Genomic DNA, 23,197 nt, shown 5'->3' on the forward strand with positions numbered 1-23,197 from the left:
ACAGCCCCATACGGAATGCTTACCTGCGTTGTTCTTCATTCGGGTCAGTGGTAGAGATAGTGAGGCACTCATCCATGTGGCCATGGAACAGACGCATAACGTGGCCTCCAGTTACATACCCTGTACAGACAGAAAAGAGAATGACAAGCGAACAAGTGGTTATAGGTGTTGTGGTTCAACCAAAGGCTGAAGACGAGAGGATGGCTCAGTCAGAGGTTGTTAGGGATGATGAGCCAGTGTGAGAAAGGAGGGAATTTTGGATCAGGATTCTGGGTGGGAAAATGACTTTGTGTCTGGTCAGATAGAAACGTCTTCAGAGCAGGAAGGAGATTGAGATTCTGTGGCATTAGGACATAAGGAGAACCTTTCCCCTGGTTGTTCCTTAGCAACGGGAGATAAGAAGCTGGAAGAAAAAGATCCTTCTCCTGGGAAAACACCTGTAGAGGCCTGAGACTGTATCTACAGGAAGAGTCAGATTACGAAGGTCACAGAGAATTCGTGAGAAATCAGGGGAAGAGACCAGTAAGAAATCCTTGAAACAAAGTAGATGTCAAAGGCATAAGTTCATGGCTTGTGGACCTTAAATTACCATGTTGTTAACTGAAACGGCAGAGGAGGCAATGCTGTGTTACTGTGCACACCTTGGACATTGTCTTCGTTCCACGTTCAAGTTTATGGCTATGTTTATGGGAAAGTCTTGTGCTCATGTTAATGGATTCATGTTTTGAAGGAAGTTCCTGTATTCCTGGTTATGGATTTATGCCTATGTTTTGATTCCTGTTTTGTACCTTGTACCTTGTACATATACCTTGTCGCTTTTGAACAGAACTTTGCTGTTTGGACTATTGCTTTTTGAACACTGCTTTTTATAGTACATTTTGCCTATTTTATATGTGCCTATTCCAATAAACTGTATATTTATTATTATTTACATTCTGTTCTTCTCTCCCCGAAGGGGACTCAGGGTGGATTACAATGCACATATACAGGGCAAACATTCAATGCCATTAGACATACAACATATAGACACACATAGAGGCAATTTAACATTTTCCAGCTTCCGGCTTAATGAGGGTATACTCGATTCCGGCCCCAGAGGGAGCTGCCGTTTCACCATCCACTTATGACACTGAGTCCTTGATGGTATTATGTCCTCATTCCTTTCTGCCCACTGCTGGCAATTTTATGGTGTTGTAAATTAGTTATATTAGCCTCCTTGCAAAAAGCGGTACCTAAATTTCCTACTTGACAGATGCAACCGTCTTTCGGGCTGCTTAGGTCAACAGCGAGCTAGGCTATTAAATAGTTGGGGGCTTAACCTGACCAGGGCTTTGATCTCATGACCCTTCTGTCAGTAGTGATTTATTACAGCTGGCTGCTAACCAGCTGTGCCACAGCCCGTTAGTACTACTGGACCCTTGTGTGGTGTTGCGTGCAAAGGTTAATCCAGGCTAGAGTGCAACAACAGGAAGGACATCCAGTAACCAAGGGTACAAATGTTGCTTTAATAATTTTGCATGCAATATTGCACTGAGTCAGTTCCTGTTTTAGAAAAAGACCCCTCTTTGTTGTGGTAGTGAGGAGATACAAATGTGGTGAACATACTCCCTCCTCACCACATTCTTTTGGAGGGCGTTTGGGACAAGAGAAGAAAAATCTAAGCCTTGGTCCTGATCCATAGAAAGGGTGGCCAGACTTGCTGCAGTTGCCCACCCCTCATGACAGACACACCTTCTTCACAGCAGGAGCAGATGGGGTTCATGTTCCAAAGAGTTTGCATGAAGGATGCGTCTGCTTGAAGTTCTCCACTGGCTGTAGACAGGTGCTGGAAGAGAAGAGAAGAAGGAAACCATTGAGGAGGAAAAGATATTGGGGAGGGGGGAGGGCAAAAGTGAGGAAGGGAAGTGGGAAACTTCCAAGCTGCCACTGATTTAATCAGGACTTGGATCGATAATTTGATTTCACTCAGCCATGCAAATCAGTTATGCTCCAATTCTGTGGAACTCATTGCCTCCATATCTTAGAGCAATGTCGGAGTTGCGACCTTTTGGAAAAGCGCTCAAGACTTGGCTGTTTGGTTGTGCATTTAAGTAAATCAGATCTAATTTGCCAAATAGTCACTGTTGAATGTTTTTAGGTTGAATGTTTTTATGTTGAATGTTTATATGTTGAATGTTTTTATGATGAATGTTTTTTATATTGTGGAATGATATTTTAAATTGTAAGTTGTTCGGAGCACTCTGGTGGAGAGCGACTAATTAAGAAATAAAGTGAATTGAAGTGAAGTGAAGTGAAGTTTTCCAGTTCTGATGTCTTCCTTAATAAATTCAAAGAATGACAACAATGATAGGAAATATAGAGAACAAACCAAATGAGAAACGTCTGAAGGACTATGGCACGTTCAGCCTGATACTGAGAGATGACATGTTGCATCTTTATAAAGGTCACGGAGAAGACAAGGCAAGGTTCGTTTTCTGCTTCCCCAGATGGCAGAACCAGGTCTAATGATTTTAATTTACAGGAGGGTAGATTTCAACTGTACTTCATCTCTCCCTCCCTCCCTATTAATTTATTCAAGAAAACAAATCAATACATGTACCTGGCAGGCTGTGCTGAGCTGAACGTGGGCTTTGTGGTGGTGACCGTGGCCCTTTCCCTGGGCTGGCACGGCCAGCGGAGGAGCAAGAAGAAGCCCATGTGCCGCCAGGATGGTCCTGGGCAATGAAGAGGCGGGGACAGAGCCAGCAGCCCACCTGGGTCACCTTCTCAGATACTGAGAAAGATTTTTCCTTCTTTCTTCCCCTCTTTTTCTTTCTTTTGTGGCCCCCTTTCCTTCCTTCTTTTTCTCTCTTTGCAAAATCATCCCTCTGCTTAAGCATACACAGGCAGCCCCCAAGTTATAAGATGGGTTCTGTAGATTTGTTCTTAAGTTGAGTTTAGATGTAAACCAGAATAGGTAAATTTCTTAAGTGTATCTCCAGACTATTTAAGAACCCATCCAGCCACTGTGATCATTGGATGGGAGCCTCCTCTCAGTCCCACCCCCTTCCCAAGTGTGGTTGGTGGGCACAAGAGAGAGGGCCTTCTCCATGGTTGCTCCTTCTCTCTGTAACTCCCTCCCCATTGAAATTAGAACCACCCTTCCCTCCCCCCTTCAAAAAAAACACCTAAAAACTCATCTATGTTCCATAGCTTATGGAGGGGTTGATGAGTAATGAAACCCTCCTTCTCCTCCTGTCAAAGGTTTACATATTTGCAGAGCCATTTTTACATTTATATTTTATATTCTTAGATTTTATACTTAAACAGTACAAAAGAGTCTTACTTATCCAAGCCTCGCTTATCCAAGTTTCTGGATTATCCAAGCCATTTTTGTAGTCAATGTTTTCAATATATCGTGATATTTTGGTGCTAAATTCGTAAATACAGTAATTACAACATAACATTCCTGCGTATTGAACTGCTTTTTCTGTCAAATTTGTTGTATATAACATGATGTTTTGGCGCTTAATTTGTAAAATCATAACCTAATTTGATGTTTAATAGGCTTTTCCTTAATCCCTCCTTATTATCCAAGATATTCGCTTATCCAAGCTTCTGCCGGCCCGTTTAGCTTGGATAAGTGAGACTCCACTGTATTAAAATGTATCATGGTAGGCTAGATAAATCTTGTGCAATATATTCAGGCCCAGAGATCGGCGATATTCCAATGTAATTACTCAAAAACCTGCCGACACCACCAAGTCTTCAATTCCTTATGGAAATTGGATAATGTAGGGGATTGCCTGATCTCTTTTGGCAGTGCATTCCAGAGCTGGGGGGCCATTGCTGAGAAGTCTCGTTCCCTCGTCCCCACCAACCACACTTGAGATGGTGGTGGGAATGAGAGGAGAGCCTCCCCGGATGATCTCAAGGTCCGCACTGGCTCATAGGAGGAGATGCGATTACGGTTTTGATTTTGTGATACGAAATCCAGCATATATATCTCATTTGCTGTGTCATACTGTGTCTTCGTGTCAATAATAATAATAATAATAATAATAATAATAATAATAATAATAATAAAGAGGATTGGAAGAGACACTTTGGGCCATTTAGTCCAGCCCCCTTCTGCCTTTATGCACCCCCTTGATAATTAATTAATTATTATTATTTTAAAATATGTTTTATTACATTACTATTAATTTGTTACAAAGAAAAGAAAAATCTTTGTAATTCATATAATTAAGTCTTTTCCTTCCCCCAGTGTTCTACCTGTTGTGCTCTCCATCACCGGAGTCCATTTCTTTATAGTCCAACCAGAACCTCATTTCTTCTGGTGGGGGTTGATTCCCATCTTCTCTCCTTAATGTTTCTTCAATAAATTTATTCCATATACTTTCAAAATCAATTTTCTTCCTTAGGCCTTTTTTTACATTTAAATTGCATGTTAATTTATCATTTATTGCTAATTTCCAAATTTCCTTGTACCAATCTTCTATTTTAATTTCCACCTCCCCTTTCCAATTTCTTGCCATTAATAACCTTGCAGCCGTTAGCAACATTGTTACCAAATTCTTTTCATTTTCTTTCCATTCCTCTGTATTATAAATAGATAATAGTATAGTCGCTGGGTTTATATTGATTTTTTTCTTCATGATACTCTCTATTTCTACTATGACCTTTTCCCAAAAACTCTGTACACACTTACATTCCCACCACATATGAATATATGTCCCCCTTTCTTGACAAGCCCTCCAACATTTTTCTGAACAGCTCTTATCCATATTATGTATCTTTATTGGGGTCAAATACCACTTCCATACTATCTTGTAGTAGTTTTGTTTTATTCTAATTGATAAATTTTTGAGATGCCTTGCTTTCCATAATTTTTCCCAATTTCTTTCTCCTACTTTTATTCTCAGTTCTTCCTCCCATATTTCCCTTGTTAATATCCCTTTCCTCCCACCTCTAATCTCTATTAATATTTTATATATCATACTGGTTATCCCTTTCGGATATTCATTTCCCTCTTTAGTCTGTTCTTTTAATACTATATTTTCAAATTTTGTTGGTTCTCTTTCCTCCCAGCTCTTTCTTTGCCAATTTTGGAACCATTGATCTAGTTGGACCCAATGAAGCCATGATATATTTAAATCACCTAGGACTCCCTTTATGTTGTTTTCCTCCTTTATTTGTTCCCTCCAACTTCCAATTTTGTCTAATTTCTTCCTTTTCAGTTCCTTATCCATCACATTTTTTAAGTTTTTAAGAAATTTCTTCTCCATTATCACTGGCATTATTTTAGAATTCTCTTTAACGAGGTGGCTTTTATATTTATTCCATATTATTAATACGTTTTTTAATGATACATTTCCCATTTGGTTGATTTCCTTTTTTGAATATTCCTTATTAATTAAATAATACAGTAGAGTCTCATTTATCCAACACTCACTTATCCAACGTTCTGGATTATCCAACGCATTTTTGTAATCAGTGTTTTCAATAAATTGTGATATTTTGATGCTAAATTCGTGAATACAGTAATTACAACATAACATTACTGCATGTTGAACTACTTTTTTCTGTCAAATTTGTTGTATAACATGATGTTTTGGTGCTTAATTTGTGAAATCATAACCTAATTAGATGTTTAATAGGCCTCTCCTTAATCTCTCCTTATTATCCAACATATTTGCTTATCCAACGTTCTGCCGGCCCGTTTATGTTGGATAAGTGAGACTCTACTGTAATTAAAATACCATTATAAACAAGCAAAGCTCTGGAAGGCGTGCACCGAGCAAGGGAGGATGGGGGGCCAGATAAATGGCTTTGATGGGCCGCATGTGGCCTTAGTTTGGGGACCCCTGGTACATAGCATTGAATATTTGCCTTTGCATTTGGAAGCCAGTCCTTTCGGGGAGAGATGGCGGATTAGAAATAAAATTTTATTATTATTTATTATTATATTAAACCTCCTGATCAGAACATCTCTGACTGAGAGTGTACATGGAACACACACACACATTATTAAAGTCCTCCTGCATGAATTCTCCACCCCACCCAACCCAAGAATACACTCACCAGGTACCGCTCAGAAGAGACGCTCACAAGGATGAGGTCATCACCGACGCGCACCTTCTCTCCTTCCGACCGTTGCTTCGAGGCTGGATGGATGGTCCACCAACAGGCTTCTCCTGGTGATTTTGGGGGGGGGGGGGATTTTGGATATGTATGTATAAGAAAGAGAGGGAGAAACGAATGGTAGGCAGTTTTGGCAGGTTTTCAAAACAACAAAAAGGGACAGCAGGGCTCACAATTAAGAAAGAGCTTTTAACGAATATGTGCTCTATCTAAATTCCAAATGCAAGGATGCAGATCACTTAGCCACATATTCCCCTGTAAAATTAATTTATTATCTATATCTCTTAAGCACACATTTCTGAGTTTATGACGGGCCCACACTCCAAAATAAAGGAATTTCAGTATCTTGTTCAGACTATATAAAAGAAAATCTTCCCATCTGTTAAATGGGATATGTTATTTATTATAAAGAGAAACCTAGCAATGCTATGAGCTATCAGGCCTTCAAAGAAAAGTGAATCCCGCAAAAGCTGAGATACTCTGGCCCGGCCAGCCACCAGAGTTAATCCAGTCACTGCCTGATTTTGATGGGGAAGTTCTGGTTCCGTCTGCTACTGTTAAAGGCCTTGGTGTTGTGTTGGACTCATCACTGACAATGGAGGCCCAGATCACTGCCATAAGTAAGCAGGCCTTTTTTCATCTTCGCCAGGCAAGGAAATTGGCATCCTACCTTTCGACAGAAGCATTGGCAACGGTCATCCATGCAACAGTCACCACTAGGCTGGATTATTGTAACACCTTATACGCCGGCCTTCCGAAGACAAAAACCCAGAAGATCCAAATGGTCCAAAATGCGGCAGCCAGGCTGTTAGCAGGATCATCTATAAGATCCCATATTACACTGATTCTGAAACAACTGCATTGGCTACCAATAGAACATCGGATCTCTTACAAGATACTGGTCCTGACATTTAGAGCTCAAAATGGCCAAGGACCATTATATCTTAGAGACCGCCTCATTCCTTTTTTCCATCAGTGGTCACCTCGATCCTCCCAGGAAAATCTCCTATACGTATCGGGCCCTAGGGAGGTACACCTGGAAGCTACAAGGCGTAGAGCCTTTTCGACCTCTGCTCCAATTCTGTGGAACTCATTGCCTCCATATGTTAGAGCAATGTCGGAGTTGCGACCTTCTGTAAAAGCGCTCAAGACTTGGCTGTTTGGTTGTGCATTTAAGTAAATCAGATCTAATTTGCCAAATAGTCACTGTTGAATGTTTTTAGGTTGAATGTTTTTATGTTGAATGTTTTTATGTTGAATGTTTTTATATTGTGGAATGATATTTTAAATTGTAAGTCGCTCGGAGCACTCTGGTGGAGAGCGACTAATTAAGAAATGAAGTGAAGTGAAGTGAAGTGAAGTGAAAGAAGGGACATTCCTTATAATAAAGGACACCTGACAGCTTTAACCAAAGAGCACTATGGAAACTGAAAAGGTACTGATGATTCTACTGGATGCAGAAAATTTCAGCTTTCCTTCTTTCTTTGCTAAATCTCTAACGGAATCCAGTGGAGTCTCAGAAACCCAAGAAAGCCAAGGTTAGGTCTTCACGGGATTTTTGCTATCAAGTATGTGAGGTCTAACCTAGATCGATGGCCCTCCACAGCACACTCACACAGGTGCACCCACATGCCCTTTCCCATCAGAACACAGCCACATACCAGTTGCATCTTCCTGCAGGCCCACGTCAAAAGCGAGTTTATCCGTCAAGGAGCGGGATGTGGTTAAGCAGCTTAAATACTAACAATTAGAATGGAAAGAAGATAAAATAATACTTTTTGAATTCTTTGACATCACATAGATGAAAAACAAATCCACCATCCTGAAGAAATCTCCTTTTTACATCACAGCCTAAAATCATAACTTTCAGGATAATCAAGTATTATTTAGAGCTAGCCAAAATATCCAAAAAGCATTTGGTTTGGTACACAGTTGGAGACAGAATGTTTTGGATAGAGAGGCCATCTTGGTCCAATGCGGTGAGGTAATTTTAACGTTCTTACTGTGACAGCTACGAACTGTAATTTAATACTGGAGTCGCACTGATCAAATTGAAAGCCGGCATAACTGAGTCATCTCAAGCAATCAGTTCAGTAGTAAATCAGCTGTGAGAAGCCTATGTGAACAACACAAACTCTGGTTAAAGAGCGATCTGTTCAACACACTCTCAAGCCCTCCTGGAATGTTGGCGCAGAGGGAAAGGACATCGGCCCACCCCAAGTGACCTCAGCTGCTTGACTTAGAACTTAGCCTCAGCTTCCAGAACTCGCAGACCTTTCAATGTTTGACACCTCCTTGGCTGAGAAATGTGCCCACTGCTTAAAACCCCTTTCGGGATTCCTTGCAATTTCTGCATCCCAGGAAAAGAACATATGATGTAGGCTTGAAAATAAATCTGCTTAGCTCAGGGTTGAGGACGGCAACACAACATGGCTCTGCGAGGCTGTATCAAAGGACTAACCCTACCCTAGAGAAGGCATGAGCAAACTTGGTCCCTCCACGTGTTTTGGATTTCAACTCCCACAATTCCTAACAGCCTATCAGCTGTTAGGAATTGTGGGAGTTGAAGTCCAAAACACCTGGAGGGACGAAATTTGCCCATGCCTGCTCTAGAGTCACCCTATATTGCAGGGGTCCCCAAACTAAGGCCCGGGGGCCACATGCGGCCCATTGAAGCCATTTATCTGGCCCCCGCCTGGTGCACGCCTTCCAAAGATTTGCTTGTTTATAATGGTATTTTGATTATTATTTAATTAATAATTAATTATTAAGGGGTGCTTTGCTAGTGCTTTTGGTGCACAAAGGCAGAATGAGGTTGGACTAAATGGCACCTTGAGGCTGGGTGACCATCTGCCAGGGGTGCTTTGCTTGTGCTTTTGGTGCACAATGGCAGAAGGAGGTTGGACTAAATGGCACAAGGGGTTTCTTCCAACCCTCTTTATTATTTTTATTATGATTATTATTAACATTAAGGCTGTATTTGTTCTAACTTTTTTTTACTTCAAAATAAGGTATATGCAGTATGCATACGAATTTGTTCAGTTTTTTTTCAACTATACTCCGGCCCTCCAACAGTCTAAGGGACTGTGAACTGGCCCCTTGTTTAAAAAGTTTGGGGACCCCTGCTATATTGTATCAGGCCCACCTCATTTTGGGGATTTCCCCCTTCTTTTCATCAAAGTACACATCTTTCCTGAACTCTCTTCTCCTTACCATGCCACTGTGGGAATGCCGGAGGAGAATAGCATGTCCATACAGCAGAGTCCGGTGTCCACCGCCTTGAGAAGACTGAGAACAAGAAGGCAAAACATTAACCAAATCAGCCTGTGAATTTAGCAGTCCCATCTGTGGAATGAATTCTGGAGTTCCCTCAGTCTCATTCTTCATCACACAACATCTTCCCTTTAGGCAACTGAAAGGTTCTCGGCAATGTTTCACAAGGAAAACAAAAGCCGTGAAAGAGTCATAACAATTTATCAAACTTAAAGGTAAAGGTTTCCTCTTGACATTAAGTCTAGTCAAGTCTGACTCTGAGAGCTGGTGTTCATCTCCATTTCTAAGCCGAGGAGCCGGCGTTGTCCGTAGACACCTCCAAGGTCATGTGGCCAGCTGTACCTATTGATTTAATCACATTTGCATGTTTTCAAACTGCTAGGTTGGCAGATGCTGGGGCTAAAAATGGGAGCTCAACTTGTCCCGGGGATTCAAACGGCTGACCTTCCAGTCAGCGAGTTTTGCAGCTTAGCGGTTTAACCCACTGCGCCACCGCAGCCCCTATTTACTTAGGGCACAGCAAAACGATGGCCACAGAAATACAGTAGAATCTCACTTATCCAACACTCGCTTATCCAACGTTCTGGATTATCCAACGCATTTTTGTAGTCAATGTTTTCAATACATCATGATATTTTGGTGCTAAATTCATAAATACAGTAATTAGTACATAGCATTACTGTGTATTGAACTACTTTTTCTGTCAATTTTGTTGTATAACCTGATGTTTTGGTGCTTAATTTGTAAAATCATAACCTAATTTGATGTTTAATAGCCTTTTCCTTAATGCCCCCTTATTATCCAACATATTCGCTTATCCAACATTCTGCCGGCCCGTTTATGTTGGATAAGTGAGACTCTACTGTACTAGCAGACCTACCTCAAAATTGAATTTTGAAATAATTCCACAAAGCAGATGTTAAAGTGGAAAATTCTGGAATGACCTGGAGAATGAATGGGTATTCCTGTGTCTTCAAATCCTTTCCATCTTCTGGGATTCTGCTTTTTCAGAGGGATTTGCCTTCCTTTGAGGCTGAGAGAGTTGGATTTCTCCAAAGTCCAGGGTCAAGTGGGGATTTCATCCCTAGCCTATCAGTCCTGGTCCAATGCTCAAACCACTGCACCACATTGTAGGTATGGTTATTTCAACAGGTATATTACTATACCTGTCGCATAGTAAAATAATGTATATCTTGGTATGTTATGACTTGCTCAATAGTCACTCAGCTCCTCACAATGATCTTAAGGCATTCTATAAACCAGGCATGGGCAAACGTGGGCTCTCCAGGTGTTTTGGACTTCAACTCCCACAATCCCTAACAGCCTCAGGCCCCTTCCTTTTCCTCCTCAGCCGCTTAAGCGGCTGAGGAGGAAAAGGAAAGGGCCTGAGGCTGTTAGGGATTGTGGGAGTTGAAGTCCAAAACACCTGGAGGGCTGAAGTCTGCCCATGCCTGCTATTAACTAACAAAAGAATTTCCTTTGAGAAATTTACTGCAAGAGAATGTGGCAGAGAGGCATTCATAGGATTTGTTCACTAGCCTCAGAAGGGGCGAGCAAATAAACCCACAACATTTGATCGAAACAGTCTTCCTGGCAATTGTAGTCTGGCAGTCCTACTTTTGCAGAGACTTTTCACAAGTCAAAAAGGCGGCTTACATATGACAATATACATGCTTGACAGCTTCCTATATCACATTGCAAGATGCCTAATTTTTCCCCCCAGTGTGTGATTTCACAATAATTAAATACAGCCATTGTTAGCTGCAATATGTACAAAATATATCACACATCCTACAATTAAAACATATATGGTCATAATTTGCGCAGGCTGCTTACTAATGCAAATGAAGTAATAACGACATAGATCATTGTATCTGTCCTATTGATCAGCAGTATAAATGACTGTAATTCCCCAGGCCATACTCTTACACAGGGGTCCCCAAACTAAGGCCCGGGGGCCGGATGCGGCCCATCAAAGCCATTTATCCGGCCCCCACAGCACAAGGGCAGAAGGGGGTTGGGCTAAATGACCCAAGGGGTCTCTTCTTCTCTTACAACCATTATTATTATTATATTATTATGACACAGCAAACAAGATAGATATGCTGGATTTCATTTCACAAAACCACAAGTCGAACACTTCCCAAGTGTCTAGGACTGTGTGATGTATTTTCGGATGATGCGTGCAGATCCCAGCAGGGTGGCCTTTTGCAGTTGGCAGATCGTAATTTTGTCAATGTCTATTGTTTCCAAATGCCGGCTGAGATCTTTTGGCATGGCACCCAGTATGCCGATCACCACCGGGACCACCTGTACTGGTTTCTGCCAGAGTCTTTGAAGTTCAATCTTGAGGTCCTGATAGCGGCTGAGTTTTTCCTGTTGTTTTTCGTCAATGCGACTGTCACCTGGGATGGCAACATCAATGATCCAAACCTTTTTCTTTTTCACAACTGTGATGTCTGGTGTGTTGTGTTCCAGAACTTTGTCAGTCACATTATTATTATTATTATTATTATTATTATTATTATTATTGACACAACGATGTTGTATGACACAGCAAACAAGATAGACATGCTGGATTTCGTTTCACAAAACCACAAGTCGAACACTTCCCAAGTGTCTAGGACTGTGTGATGTATTTTCGGATGATGCGCGCAGATCCCAGCAGGGTGGCCTTTTGCAGTTGGCAGATCGTGATTTTGTCAATGCCTATTGTTTCCAAATGCCGGCTGAGATCTTTTGGCACGGCACCCAGTGTGCCCATCACCACCGGGACCACCTGCACTAGTTTCTGCCAGAGTCTTTGAAGTTCAATCTTGAGGTCCTGAGTTTTTCCTGTTGTTTTTCATTATTATTATTATTATTATTATTAACATTGATTCTGGGTGCCATCTGTCAGGGGTGCTTTTTTGTGCTTTCGGTGCACAAAGGCAGAGGGGGATTGGACTCAATGGCCCAAAGGGTCTTTTCCAACCCTCTTTTTTATTATTATTATTGTTATTATTATTATTATTATTATTATTATTATTATTATTATTTATTAATTATTATTGCTCGGTGGCCAACTATAGTTCGGCCCTCCAACGGTCCGAAGGATCATGAACTGGCCCCCTGTTTAAAAAGTTTGGGGACCCCTGCTCTTACAGAATACAGTCATTACTGGATGATTATAGCTGTAACCAATACGAACAAACACTTAGATCACATTACTTAGATCACATTACTACAGTGTATACATGATTGTTAGTTGAGAGATCATATCACAGCAATAGATATGGTACTGAATATGTGCACCATGTCATTGCATGATATTCTGTATGGACCTAATTCCCAAACATCTGATAGCTGAGGCACACTATAGTTTTCTGAATTAAAACTGGAAGTACATTCCTTTCTTACAGCTGGAAAGATTGACTCTTAGGGTGTAAGAATAAAAAATGCTGTCAATTTCAATTCATGATTAAATGTGATTAAAGTTTAATTCTTGTGAGTTTCCATAATGCTGTGTCTGCCTAAACACAAGTCTTGAGACGTAAAAAGATAACCCATCCCTAGAAGTCATCTGCTGTGTCAACTTCCAAGCATTTCTGTGGTATCTCTAAAACAGTTATAACTGCATTGGGTCACTGAGAGGGTTTTTGGAGCTGTATGGCCATGTTCCAGAAGCATTCTCTCCTGACGTTTCACCCACATCTATGGCAGGCATCCTCAGAAGTTGTGAGGTAGGTTGGATCTAGGCAAGTGGGGTCTATATATCTGTGGAATGTCCGGGGTGGAAGAAAGAACTCTTGGCTGTGAATGTTGCAATTGGTCACCTTGATTAGCATTGACTGGCCTTGTAGCTTCAAGGCCTGGCTGCTTCCTGCCTCGAGGAATCCTTTGTTGGGAGGTGTTAGCTGGATATCCCACCCTGAACATTCCACAGATCCAGCAATCCAGTGATTCCGGCCATGAAAGCCTTCGACAACACATATGACTGCATTGTTCATTTGCTTCAAATGCAGAACCTGCTTAAGTGAAGGCAAGTCTGGCATCTTTCTGGAAACTCAAATTGTTTAATCAATTTATTTCTCAATGCAATTATCTCAAATCACACTAGTGTGCACACAGTTTGGGAACAGCTGCTGAAAAGTCACAACAGCAATCTTTTGGTCCATATTACTGTGACATGGCCCTTAATCCTAAGGGTCTTAATAATAGAGAATTGATGGTCCATATGACTGCAGTACATAAGGTACTTACCATAAAATTCAAATTACTGCAGTACATACCGGCATAACATTTCAATCAGACCATGTACAGAAAAAATGTGGTCACTACTACGCATTCAACTTTTATGGAGTTCAAGTAGTGTACCAGAGGCTATCCATCTTATGCCAACAGGAGAATATGCCCCAGTGCTCAGCATGACCAATATCTGTGACTTCTGGTGCAGATTTTCATGGGCACTCTTATCACAATCCTCTATAAGGAGTCACAAGATAACTATCAAACAGGTTGCATTCTATGGTCATTACAATTCCATTGGAAGAAATGCTACAAAGCATTGTGAGAAACCACAATTTCCCAAAGAAGTAGACCAACAATGCGGCAGCTGTGAACATTTCAGAGAGCGAAGGCACTAAAACACAAGATGTTAAAGCAAGGTGGATGGAGAGTCACAGAGGGGGAAACAGCACCTGAGATACGTAGAAGATAAGAGGGTCACCTTTAAATTTGATTACTACAAACAAAGATACATTTCAGGCAAAGTACTCCCCTTTTTCATGAGTAAGAAAAAGCCCTACTAGTTACATCCATAAAGATTGTAGCCAATGCATTATTTATTTTGTGATATTTTCTTTTGCCTGCCTTTTGCAAAGTCTTCCTACTTTCCAAGTTGCTATTTTATGTTTTGTTTATTACTAGCTGTGCCCAGCCACGCGTTGCTGTGGCGAAGTATGGTGGTATGGGAAATCAGATAATCTGTATTTTATAGGTAGTGTGGAAGAGGCCTAAGTGAGGCCTAATTCTGCCTGTTCCCTGGGCTGAGTGGGTTGCTAGGAGACCAAGTAGGCGGAGCTTAGCCTTCTAACTGGCAGTAATTGGATAAAAACAAGTATTCCTCTCCCTCTAATTAGGACTTTATTTTTCTTTTCTTTTTGTTGTATGAACTTAGAGGCATGGATGAGGGGTTGTGCTGCCAAGTTTAGTGTTTCTGGGATGTGTAGTTTTGTTGTTTTGTCCTAGGCCGAAATTTCATTACCCTTTTATATATATAGATTACATTGTTTATTATGTTTTCTTTATTATAGGGGCCACTATGGCGCAGTGGGTTAAACCGCTGAGCTGCTGAACTTGCTGACCGGAAGGTTGGCAGTTCGAATCCACGAGATGGGGTGAGCTCTCGCCGTTAGCCCCAGCTTCTGCCAACCTAGCAGTTCGAAAACTACAAATTTGAGTAGATCAACAGGCACTGCTTCAGCGGGAAGGTAACGGCACTCCATGCAGTCATGACAGCTACATAACCTAGGTGGTGTCTATGGACAATGCCAGCTCTTCGGCTTAGAAATGGAGAATAGCACCACTCCTCAGAGTCGGACACGACTAGACTTAATGTCAAGGGGAAACCTTTACCTTTACTTATTATCAGGGTTTTGGAAGCAAGTATGATGTAGAAGTCTGAGTGTCAGATTAGGACACTGGGAGACCAGAGTTCAAATTACCACTTGGTCATGGAAACCTATTGGGTGACCATGGGCAAATTAAACTCTCACCCTTAGAGAAAGACAATGGAAAAGGTCCTTTGAATAAATTTTGCCAAGAAAAGCCCAGGATGAGGTTGCCTTAAGTGGATTTTGAAAGCATATGGCAACAACATTATCAGGCGTAGTTTAAAAGGTATTTTCCAAAACATCCAAATTCCTCCAGATATGTGTTTTAATCTGACATCAATTTGCCATTACATTTGTATTACGTCATTTGATTTATGATGCTTTTAGATTTCCGCAGGATATTTCGTTCAAATGCTTATCACATAATGTTCCTTTTTTGGGGGTATCTCTTTAGTATAGCAGGTCACCAGCTGCAATAAATCTTGCCAATTGAAAGTTTGGCAGTTTGAAGTCCGGGTTGGGGGTGAGCGCTGGATCTTCAGCCCACCTCACTGCCCACCTAGCAGATGAGTAGATAAATAGGTACTGCTTAAGTGGGGAGGTATTTTAATGGCACCATAAGAAAATACCAGAAATCAAAAATGGAGGAAGTCTGTGAACAGGATTCTTCAATATGGAGGATGGAGCGACAGCTGTGGAAGGAATCAAGCACAACTTCCCAGACGCCAAAGATGAGAAATGCCTATATATCTTTATCTGTCCTGTTGTCTGTCCTGTCTGTGTATAATAGCCTTGAATGTTTGCTATATATGTGTTCTGTGATTCGCCCTGAGTCCCCTTTTGGGTAGAAGGGCAGAATATAAATACTGTAAATAAATAAATAATCTCTCATGAAGAAGAGGAGTCCATTCCCTGAAATCGGTCAAATACCATTAAAGTAAATCCATATCTGATTTATTCACACCACCTTTGTCCTCTTTGTTTTTCATATGTAAGTTGAATAGTACACCCGCTGCCCACAGTAGATCCATGGTGGCTTATACGTCCATGCCGTCAAACACATTGGGAAGAGGGTCTTCTCAACAAAAAGCTCCATCTCATGGTGCAAAGGCCATGTTACATTTCATCACAATGTGGCTCTACCACCCACTTGCAGGAGGTGCTCTCCCTATTCACATGTAGAGACCATGCGGTGAAAAGAGAATAGGGTGGGCTGGGTCGAGGCAAAGGAAACCACAGCCAAGGATGGACAGTCTAGCAGGAAAGGAGGAGTGTTGGAAAGATGGAGTGAAGAGTGGGGAGTCTGAGTGGGAGAAGGAAGGATGAAAGGATTATTTAGGGGATTAAGGGGGTTCCACCAAGTTTCAAAAGCAGAAAGACTCTGAAAGACTTTGAACCATTTTGTTTTTTGCATTACTGTCTGGTTATCACCTATTGATAACTCTTACCTAGAATATGGGGGATGATCAACTGAGAATTAAAATTATTGTAGTTATCTTCCTACCCCTAAGAGAAGATTCCAAGAAGTAGGATTTAGGGGGGGGGGGGGGTCCATTTCCAATTTGTGCTAAAGATATGGCATGCCATTGTGTCAAAACTTGTCATATTCATTCATTTCTGCCTAAAAGACTCCTATATTACGGTATTCAGTATGTGAAATCATCTTCCCAGTGAGATTAGATGGCCTCCCTATTCAAGATGCTTTGACCATTCACCAAAAGACCTATTTGTTCTCTCAGATATTTTCTTTATTCCATTCCTTATCACGGTCCCTCCCCTTTATTTAACTATTTGTAATTGATTATTTACAGTAAAGTCTCGCTTATCCAACCTTTGCTCATCCAAAGTTCTGCATTATCCAACACAGTATGACTTTCAGCAGCCAATGTATTTGTAGACAATGTTTTCAATACATTGCAATGTTTTGGTGCTAAATTCATAAATACAGTAATTACTTCATAATGTTACAGTGTATTGAACTGCTTTTTCGGGGCCGGGCTGTGGCGCAGGCTGTTGAGCAGCTGCAATAAATAACTCTGACCATGAGGTCATGAGTTCAAGGCAAGCCCGTGGCAGGGTGAGCACCTGTCAATTAAAAATAAAAAATAGCCCCTGCTCGTTGCTGACCTAGCAACCCGAAAGATAGTTGCATCTATCAAGTAGGAAATAAGGTACCACTTATAAAGTGGGGAGGCAAGTTTAACTAATTTATGACCTGGAATGAGGAAGTGCCGTCAGAGTGGATGATGAAGCAGCTGCTCCCCCCTGTAGCCAGAATCGAACATCCCCTCGGGAGAAGGTTAAATTGCCTCTGCGTCTGTCTGTCTCGGTCTCTGTTTGATGTGTTGATGAGCATTGAATGTTTGCCCTATGTGTGTATAATATGATCCGCCCTGAGTCCCCTTCGGGGTCAGAAGGGCGGAATATAAATACGGTAAATAAATAAATAATTAAATTTTCTGTTGATTTGTTGTAAAACATGATGTTTTGGTGCTTAATTTGTAAAATCATAACATAATTTGACGTTTAATAGGCTTTTCCTTAATCCCTTCTTATCCAACATTTCTGCTTATCCAACGTTCTGCTGGCCCCTTTATGTTGGATAAACAAGACTCTACTGTAGTACTATTTTATTATTTTTACCTCCCGGTTTAAATCAAATTTTCTTAATATAAACTGATTGGAGATGGGTTGCTGTGAGTTTTCCAGGCTGTATGGCCATGTTCCAGAAGTGTTCTCTCTCCTAATGTTTTGCCCACATCTATGGCAGGCATTCTCAGAGGTTGTGAGGATGCCTGTCATAGATGTGGGAGAAACGGTAGGAGAGAATGCTTCTGAAACATGGCCATACAGCCCGGAAAATTCAAAGCAACCCAGTGATTCTGGCCATTAAAGTCTTTGACAACACATTGCTGGAGATGGTTTTTTAAAAATAAAAAATGGTATTAAAATATGCTCAAATCAAGAACATTGCAAAACTTGGGGTGTTAGGAACCCCTGGGAGAGGGAGATGGGTACGCACACCAAAACAAGGCAAGGAGATGGAAGAGGGTTTAAGAAAGGAAGGATGTGGACAGGATCACGGCACTGAAGACGGCAACCTACCCACTTGTCCAAGTCAACACCCTAGAGGGTCGGTCAGCAGAATTGAGAAGCCGAGGGAAAGAAGAGGAAGAAAAGATGAACCACTCTTGCTATTTCAGGCTATACGCAAATAGAGCAATCAGGAATATTTGATGGTGGTCAGCTATCCCAGTCGGCATCCCAGAGAAACAGCTCCCACCCGCTCATACAAGCATACATCTCTTAGTTCTCATTCCTAGTGCCCTTCTCCATTATATTTCTGCAATGCCTACTCCATGTCAAATCCCATCTGTAAAAGTCCCCAATGCTTCTGGCTGGTACTGTTTCCTTTCTTGCTGGGGGATTACTCACGATTTGCAGGTTGCTCAGCTTTTGGGGAAAGGCCTTCCACTGTTAGTTCCTTTTTACCACTTGTCTTTCCCCTTTAGAATAAAATAGCACTGTTCCAATATACACTGCAACAACACCCACAAGGAAAGGAAACCGAGCAAACTACTGTATATACTTGAGTATAAGCCTAGTTTTTCAGCCCTTTTTTTAAGACTGAAAAAGCCTCCCTCAGCTTATACTCGGGTGAGGGTCCTGTTTGGCTTATATTTGGGTTAGCTTATACTTGAGAATATATGGTACATTTATTATTTTTCTCTATTATTGTTGCTCCTATTACATTTATTTTACATTATTATTATTTATTATTATTATTATTACATTTATTATTTCACCCTGATCATCATCTTCTTCTTCTTCTTCTTCTTCCATTTATTACTTTATTTATTATTACTTGTATTATTTTCCTGTATTATTTATTATTATTATTATTATTATTACATGTATTATTTTACTCTATTATTACTAAAAGGATACATAAGCACATTTGCATTGAAGAAGATGAGAATAATGATTTGATCAGAGTTGGACAGCCTTATCTTAAATTTGAGCTTGATGTAAGTATTCAAAAACATTTAACCTACTGATGCTGCAATTAATGTAATTTTATCGGTATCTATTTTTATTTCTGAAATTTACCACCCTCGGCTTATACTTGAGTCAATGTTTTCCCAGTTTTTTTGTAGTAAAATTAGATGCCTCGGCTTATATTTGGGTCGGCTTATACTCGAGTATATACTGTATGTCCCCAGCAGATAATGAAAGCCCATTGAATAAGGAAGAATTAGAGGTAATTCATCACTCATCACCCAGTTGTACAGAAAAGACCTAAGAAGCAAGCTACTAATTAAAGGCACTAGTTCTGAAAAGCCTTAACCGTGCTTTACCAGTTCACATTGGAGACTGAAGTTGTATTTGATAGCAAACAAATCAAGTCTGGGAGAAGGGACACAGGTGAAAGAAAAGACTGGAATGTAATCACCTCTTAAGACCATCACCTGGATTTTCCATTTTCAAAATGAAGGTGCAAAAAATGGTGATGGATATATGGACGGAATTATTTATTGTTTTCTAATTCCAGAGCTCAGAAAAGTTACTTTTTCTACTATAATGTCCTGAATTATAGTCATGGCTGCCTGGGAACTCTGGGAGTTGTAACAATTGGTTTTCCAAGGCCTGGCTTGCAGGCTTGTTAAAATGTCCCAAACTTGACCATCCACGCATCCTCTCTTGCAGTACTGTCCCAAAAGAAAGTCTACAGCGCCTACCTCGGAGCCTACCTCTACTGTGTTGGCCAGCATCTCCTGCAGGGCACGCACTGACAAGGACTGTTCCAGACTGAAGCAACATATGGCCAGATCCGGAGGGACTTTCTGTACATAGGGAAAACACAAACGTTGTTTAATTAATTGAATGGTTTTTATTTTTACAGCAAGAGATCAAAGCCAAGGCGTAGCAGTATCCTCATACAAAGAAATTCTTTATATAGTGAAGGTTGCATTAATTGGGTTGCTGTGAGTTTTTCAGGCTGTATGGCCATGTTCCAGAAGCATCCTCTCCTGACGTTTCGCCCGCATTTATAGCAAGCATCCTCAGAGGTTGTGAGGTCTATTGAAACTAGGCAAGTGGGGTTTATATATCTGTGGAATGTCCAGGGTGGGAGAAAGCACAAGTGTGAATGTTGCAATTGATCACCTTGATTACCTTGTTTCCCCAAAAATAAGACATCCCCAAAAAATAAGACCTAGCAGAGGTTTTGCTGAATTGCTAAATATAAGGCCTCCCCTGAAAGTAAGACCTAGCAAAGTTTTTATTTGGAAGCATGCTCGGCGCCCGCCAAACAAAACACCAGAGCATGCAGGATTGGTAAATGTACATACAAGTTGTACATGGAAATAATGGTAATAACAAGAAATTCTTGACAGGAGTCACAGTTTGTCTGGTTTGGTTATGTTGGTTTGTGATGAAAACTACTGTACAGTATATAATAAATGTTCATTTTTTTGTTCAACAATAAATGTGAATTCTTCTTCACGGAAAAATAAGACATCCCCTGAAAATAAGACCTAGTGCATCTTTGAGAGCAAAAAATAATATAAGACACTGTCTTATTTTCAGGGAAACACGGTAGCATTTAATGGCATTGTAGATTCAAAGCCTGGCTGCTTCCTGCCTGAGGGAACCACCATGTCAGATTACACAGAGAAGCTATTGAATTCCACAAGCATGTGGCTGCTTCCTGCTTGGGGGAATCCTTTGTTAGGAGATGTTAGCTGGCCATGATTGTTTCCTGTCTGGAATTTCCATGTTTTTTTTATTGTTGCTCTTTATTTACTGTCTGAATTTTAGAGGTTTTTTCATATTGGCAAGCAGATTTTGTTCATTTTCATGGTTTCCTCCTTTCTGTTGAAATTATCCACTGCTTGTGGATTTCAATGGCTTATCTGTGTAGATATATAAACCCCACTTGCTTAGTTTCCAACAGACCCCACAACCTTAGAGGATATCTGCCACAGATGCAGGTGAAACGTCAGGAGAAAATCTGGAACATAGCCATACAGGCTAAAAAACTCACAGCAACCCAATGATTTCGTTCATGAAATATTTCGACAGCACGTCGCATTCATCATTCGGGTAAAGTAGCTGAATCTAATTTTAAAAGTCAAAGTACCATCTTAAGAGACTTCTACAACTGCTTTACAGGGAAAATGCAGCTGAGAGTTCAAAGTTCCTTTTCCAAGTTACAAATTTAGGATTTCCTAATCATGGCATTTAAAGTGGAATCAAACTGGACTATCTTAGAACTGCAGATGCATCATGGTTAGAATATTCTGGTTGCTACAACATAAACAGGAAGAAATTATCCCATTTTTCACATGCAGAAAACACAGAAAAGGTGTATTATATTGCTGGAGCAAATGGAAAATTGTCGTTCAAAATATAAGGACAAATAGTTGCTAGATTTAATACTGGATTTTTTTGTATTTCTACATCTCACCTTTCAAGCACCTATCTCAGGTCCTTTATCTCCTGACATCTCTTAATTCACATATTTTTATTTGCAAACGACCCTCGCCCCATTGAAACCAATACAAGACTATCATCCCTAAGACTAACATTAAAACTTGAGAAATTCTTCGATGTGTAAATAATGTTATTAAAGGTTTTCTTACATTCTATTGGTCCCCCCTCCACACAATCCATATGGTCTGGTCCAGGACTTTCTCAAAAGGATAGGGCCCATTTTCTGACCCTGATGACAACAAGCCAACCAATAAGGCCTCAGTACACATAAGCCATACTCTGTCTTTCTCTGCATTGTACCTGAGCATTGGAGGTAGGTTCCAGATAACAGAGGCGGTTCCCAAAGCCTTCTGTAGCAAGACATAACTTCAACTGTTCCTTCAAGATTGTGGCTGAACACTGAAGGACGACCTCATCATCCTGAGGGACAGAAATATATCTTAGAAAAGTACAAACTGAAGAGCAGATCTCTCAAACCATCTAGTAATAGGTATACACATATATGTGCCCGGCCACGCGTTGCTGTGACGAAGTATGGTGAAACTCTACTGTATATTGATAATCTTATATTATCTGCTTAGAACTGGATTATATGAGGCCCCTTCTTCACAGCTGTATAAAATGCACACTGAAGTGGATTATATGGCAGTGTGGAGTCAAGATAATCCAGTTCAAAGCAGATAATATAAGATTCTAAATGGGTTATATAGCTGTGTGGAAGGGCCTTGAGCCTACACTGCCATATAATCCAATGCAAATGAGATAATCTGTGGAAGAGGCCTAAGTGAAGCCTAACTCTGCCTGTCCCCTGGGCTGAGTAGGTTGCTAGGAGACCAAGTGGGCGGAGCTTAGCCTTCTAACTGGTAGCAATTGGATAAAAACAATTATTCCTCTCCCTCTAATTAGAACTTTATTTTTCTTTTCGTTGTATCAATCTAGAGCCATGGATGATGGGTTGTGTTGTCAGCTTTCAAGGTTGGGGGGCCTGTAGTTTTGTTGTTTTGTCTGGTGCCCTGATTCCATCACTCTTTTATATATATATAGATGTATTCATACACATCTAGCTATACACATAATAAAAGTGAAAATATGTATGTGTGTATGTGGCTGGGGCGTCCACTTACACATACAGGCTCCCATTTCCACAAATAGCTATAGCTCCCACTACACAGGAGATACCAATGGCCCTCCTTCCAATGACATTGCAGGTTATAGTGAGTGCCGTGAACACGTCCAAGAGTCCTGCCAATGTCCTCCCCAAACACCATACTGCCCACCACCCAAGTGAAGGCTTTCATACGAGAACAATTTCATCCTAGATTTTATGTGTTTCCTCCACCACAGACATCCCAGTGTTTCTTGCCTCTCCATTGGTGTGGAATTTGCATGAACCCAACCCACTGACTCTCCCATAACCCTTTCCTACTCTTTTCTATGGTGCACAGCAAACAGAGAAGAATTGATCAGCAACTGAACATACTCAGAGGGTTTGGGGGACTGACTCAACATGATGGAAGTTGTAGTTCACCCTGCATCAGAGCACTGTGACCCCACCAGCAATGAACCTGGATCAAATTGGGCACACAGAACCCCATGACAAAGGAAAAATACTCAAGCGGTTTGAGAGCAATTGACCTTGATTTATAGGAATTGTAGCTCACATTCAGAGCACTGTGAACCCAAAGAAGAATGGAGCTGGACCAAACTTGGCA

General features: G+C 40.9%; 1 protein-coding gene across 14 annotated transcripts in view; it reads right to left on the minus strand.

The window, feature by feature from the left end:
• The window catches only part of ryr1 (ryanodine receptor 1), a 178,284-nt gene that overhangs the window by 118,716 nt on the left and 36,371 nt on the right, over positions 1–23,197 (minus strand). For 8 of the 14 annotated variants that reach the window (XM_062962722.1, XM_062962720.1, XM_062962715.1 and 5 more), the window contains exons 2-9: positions 21,786–21,905; positions 19,730–19,834; positions 18,096–18,116; positions 9,337–9,411; positions 7,785–7,863; positions 6,064–6,176; positions 1,732–1,825; positions 24–120 (exon numbers count right to left, since the gene is read on the minus strand). In XM_062962722.1, coding sequence (XP_062818792.1) covers positions 24–120; positions 1,732–1,825; positions 6,064–6,176; positions 7,785–7,863; positions 9,337–9,411; positions 18,096–18,116; positions 19,730–19,834; positions 21,786–21,905 — 704 coding nt within the window. The remainder of the gene's footprint in view (positions 1–23; positions 121–1,731; positions 1,826–6,063; positions 6,177–7,784; positions 7,864–9,336; positions 9,412–18,095; positions 18,117–19,729; positions 19,835–21,785; positions 21,906–23,197) is intronic. The other 6 variants (XM_062962723.1, XM_062962725.1, XM_062962726.1 and 3 more) reach the window with 3 other exon arrangements.

Source organism: Anolis carolinensis, unplaced genomic scaffold (assembly GCF_035594765.1).
Source record: "Anolis carolinensis isolate JA03-04 unplaced genomic scaffold, rAnoCar3.1.pri scaffold_10, whole genome shotgun sequence".
NCBI lineage: Eukaryota > Metazoa > Chordata > Lepidosauria > Squamata > Dactyloidae > Anolis > Anolis carolinensis.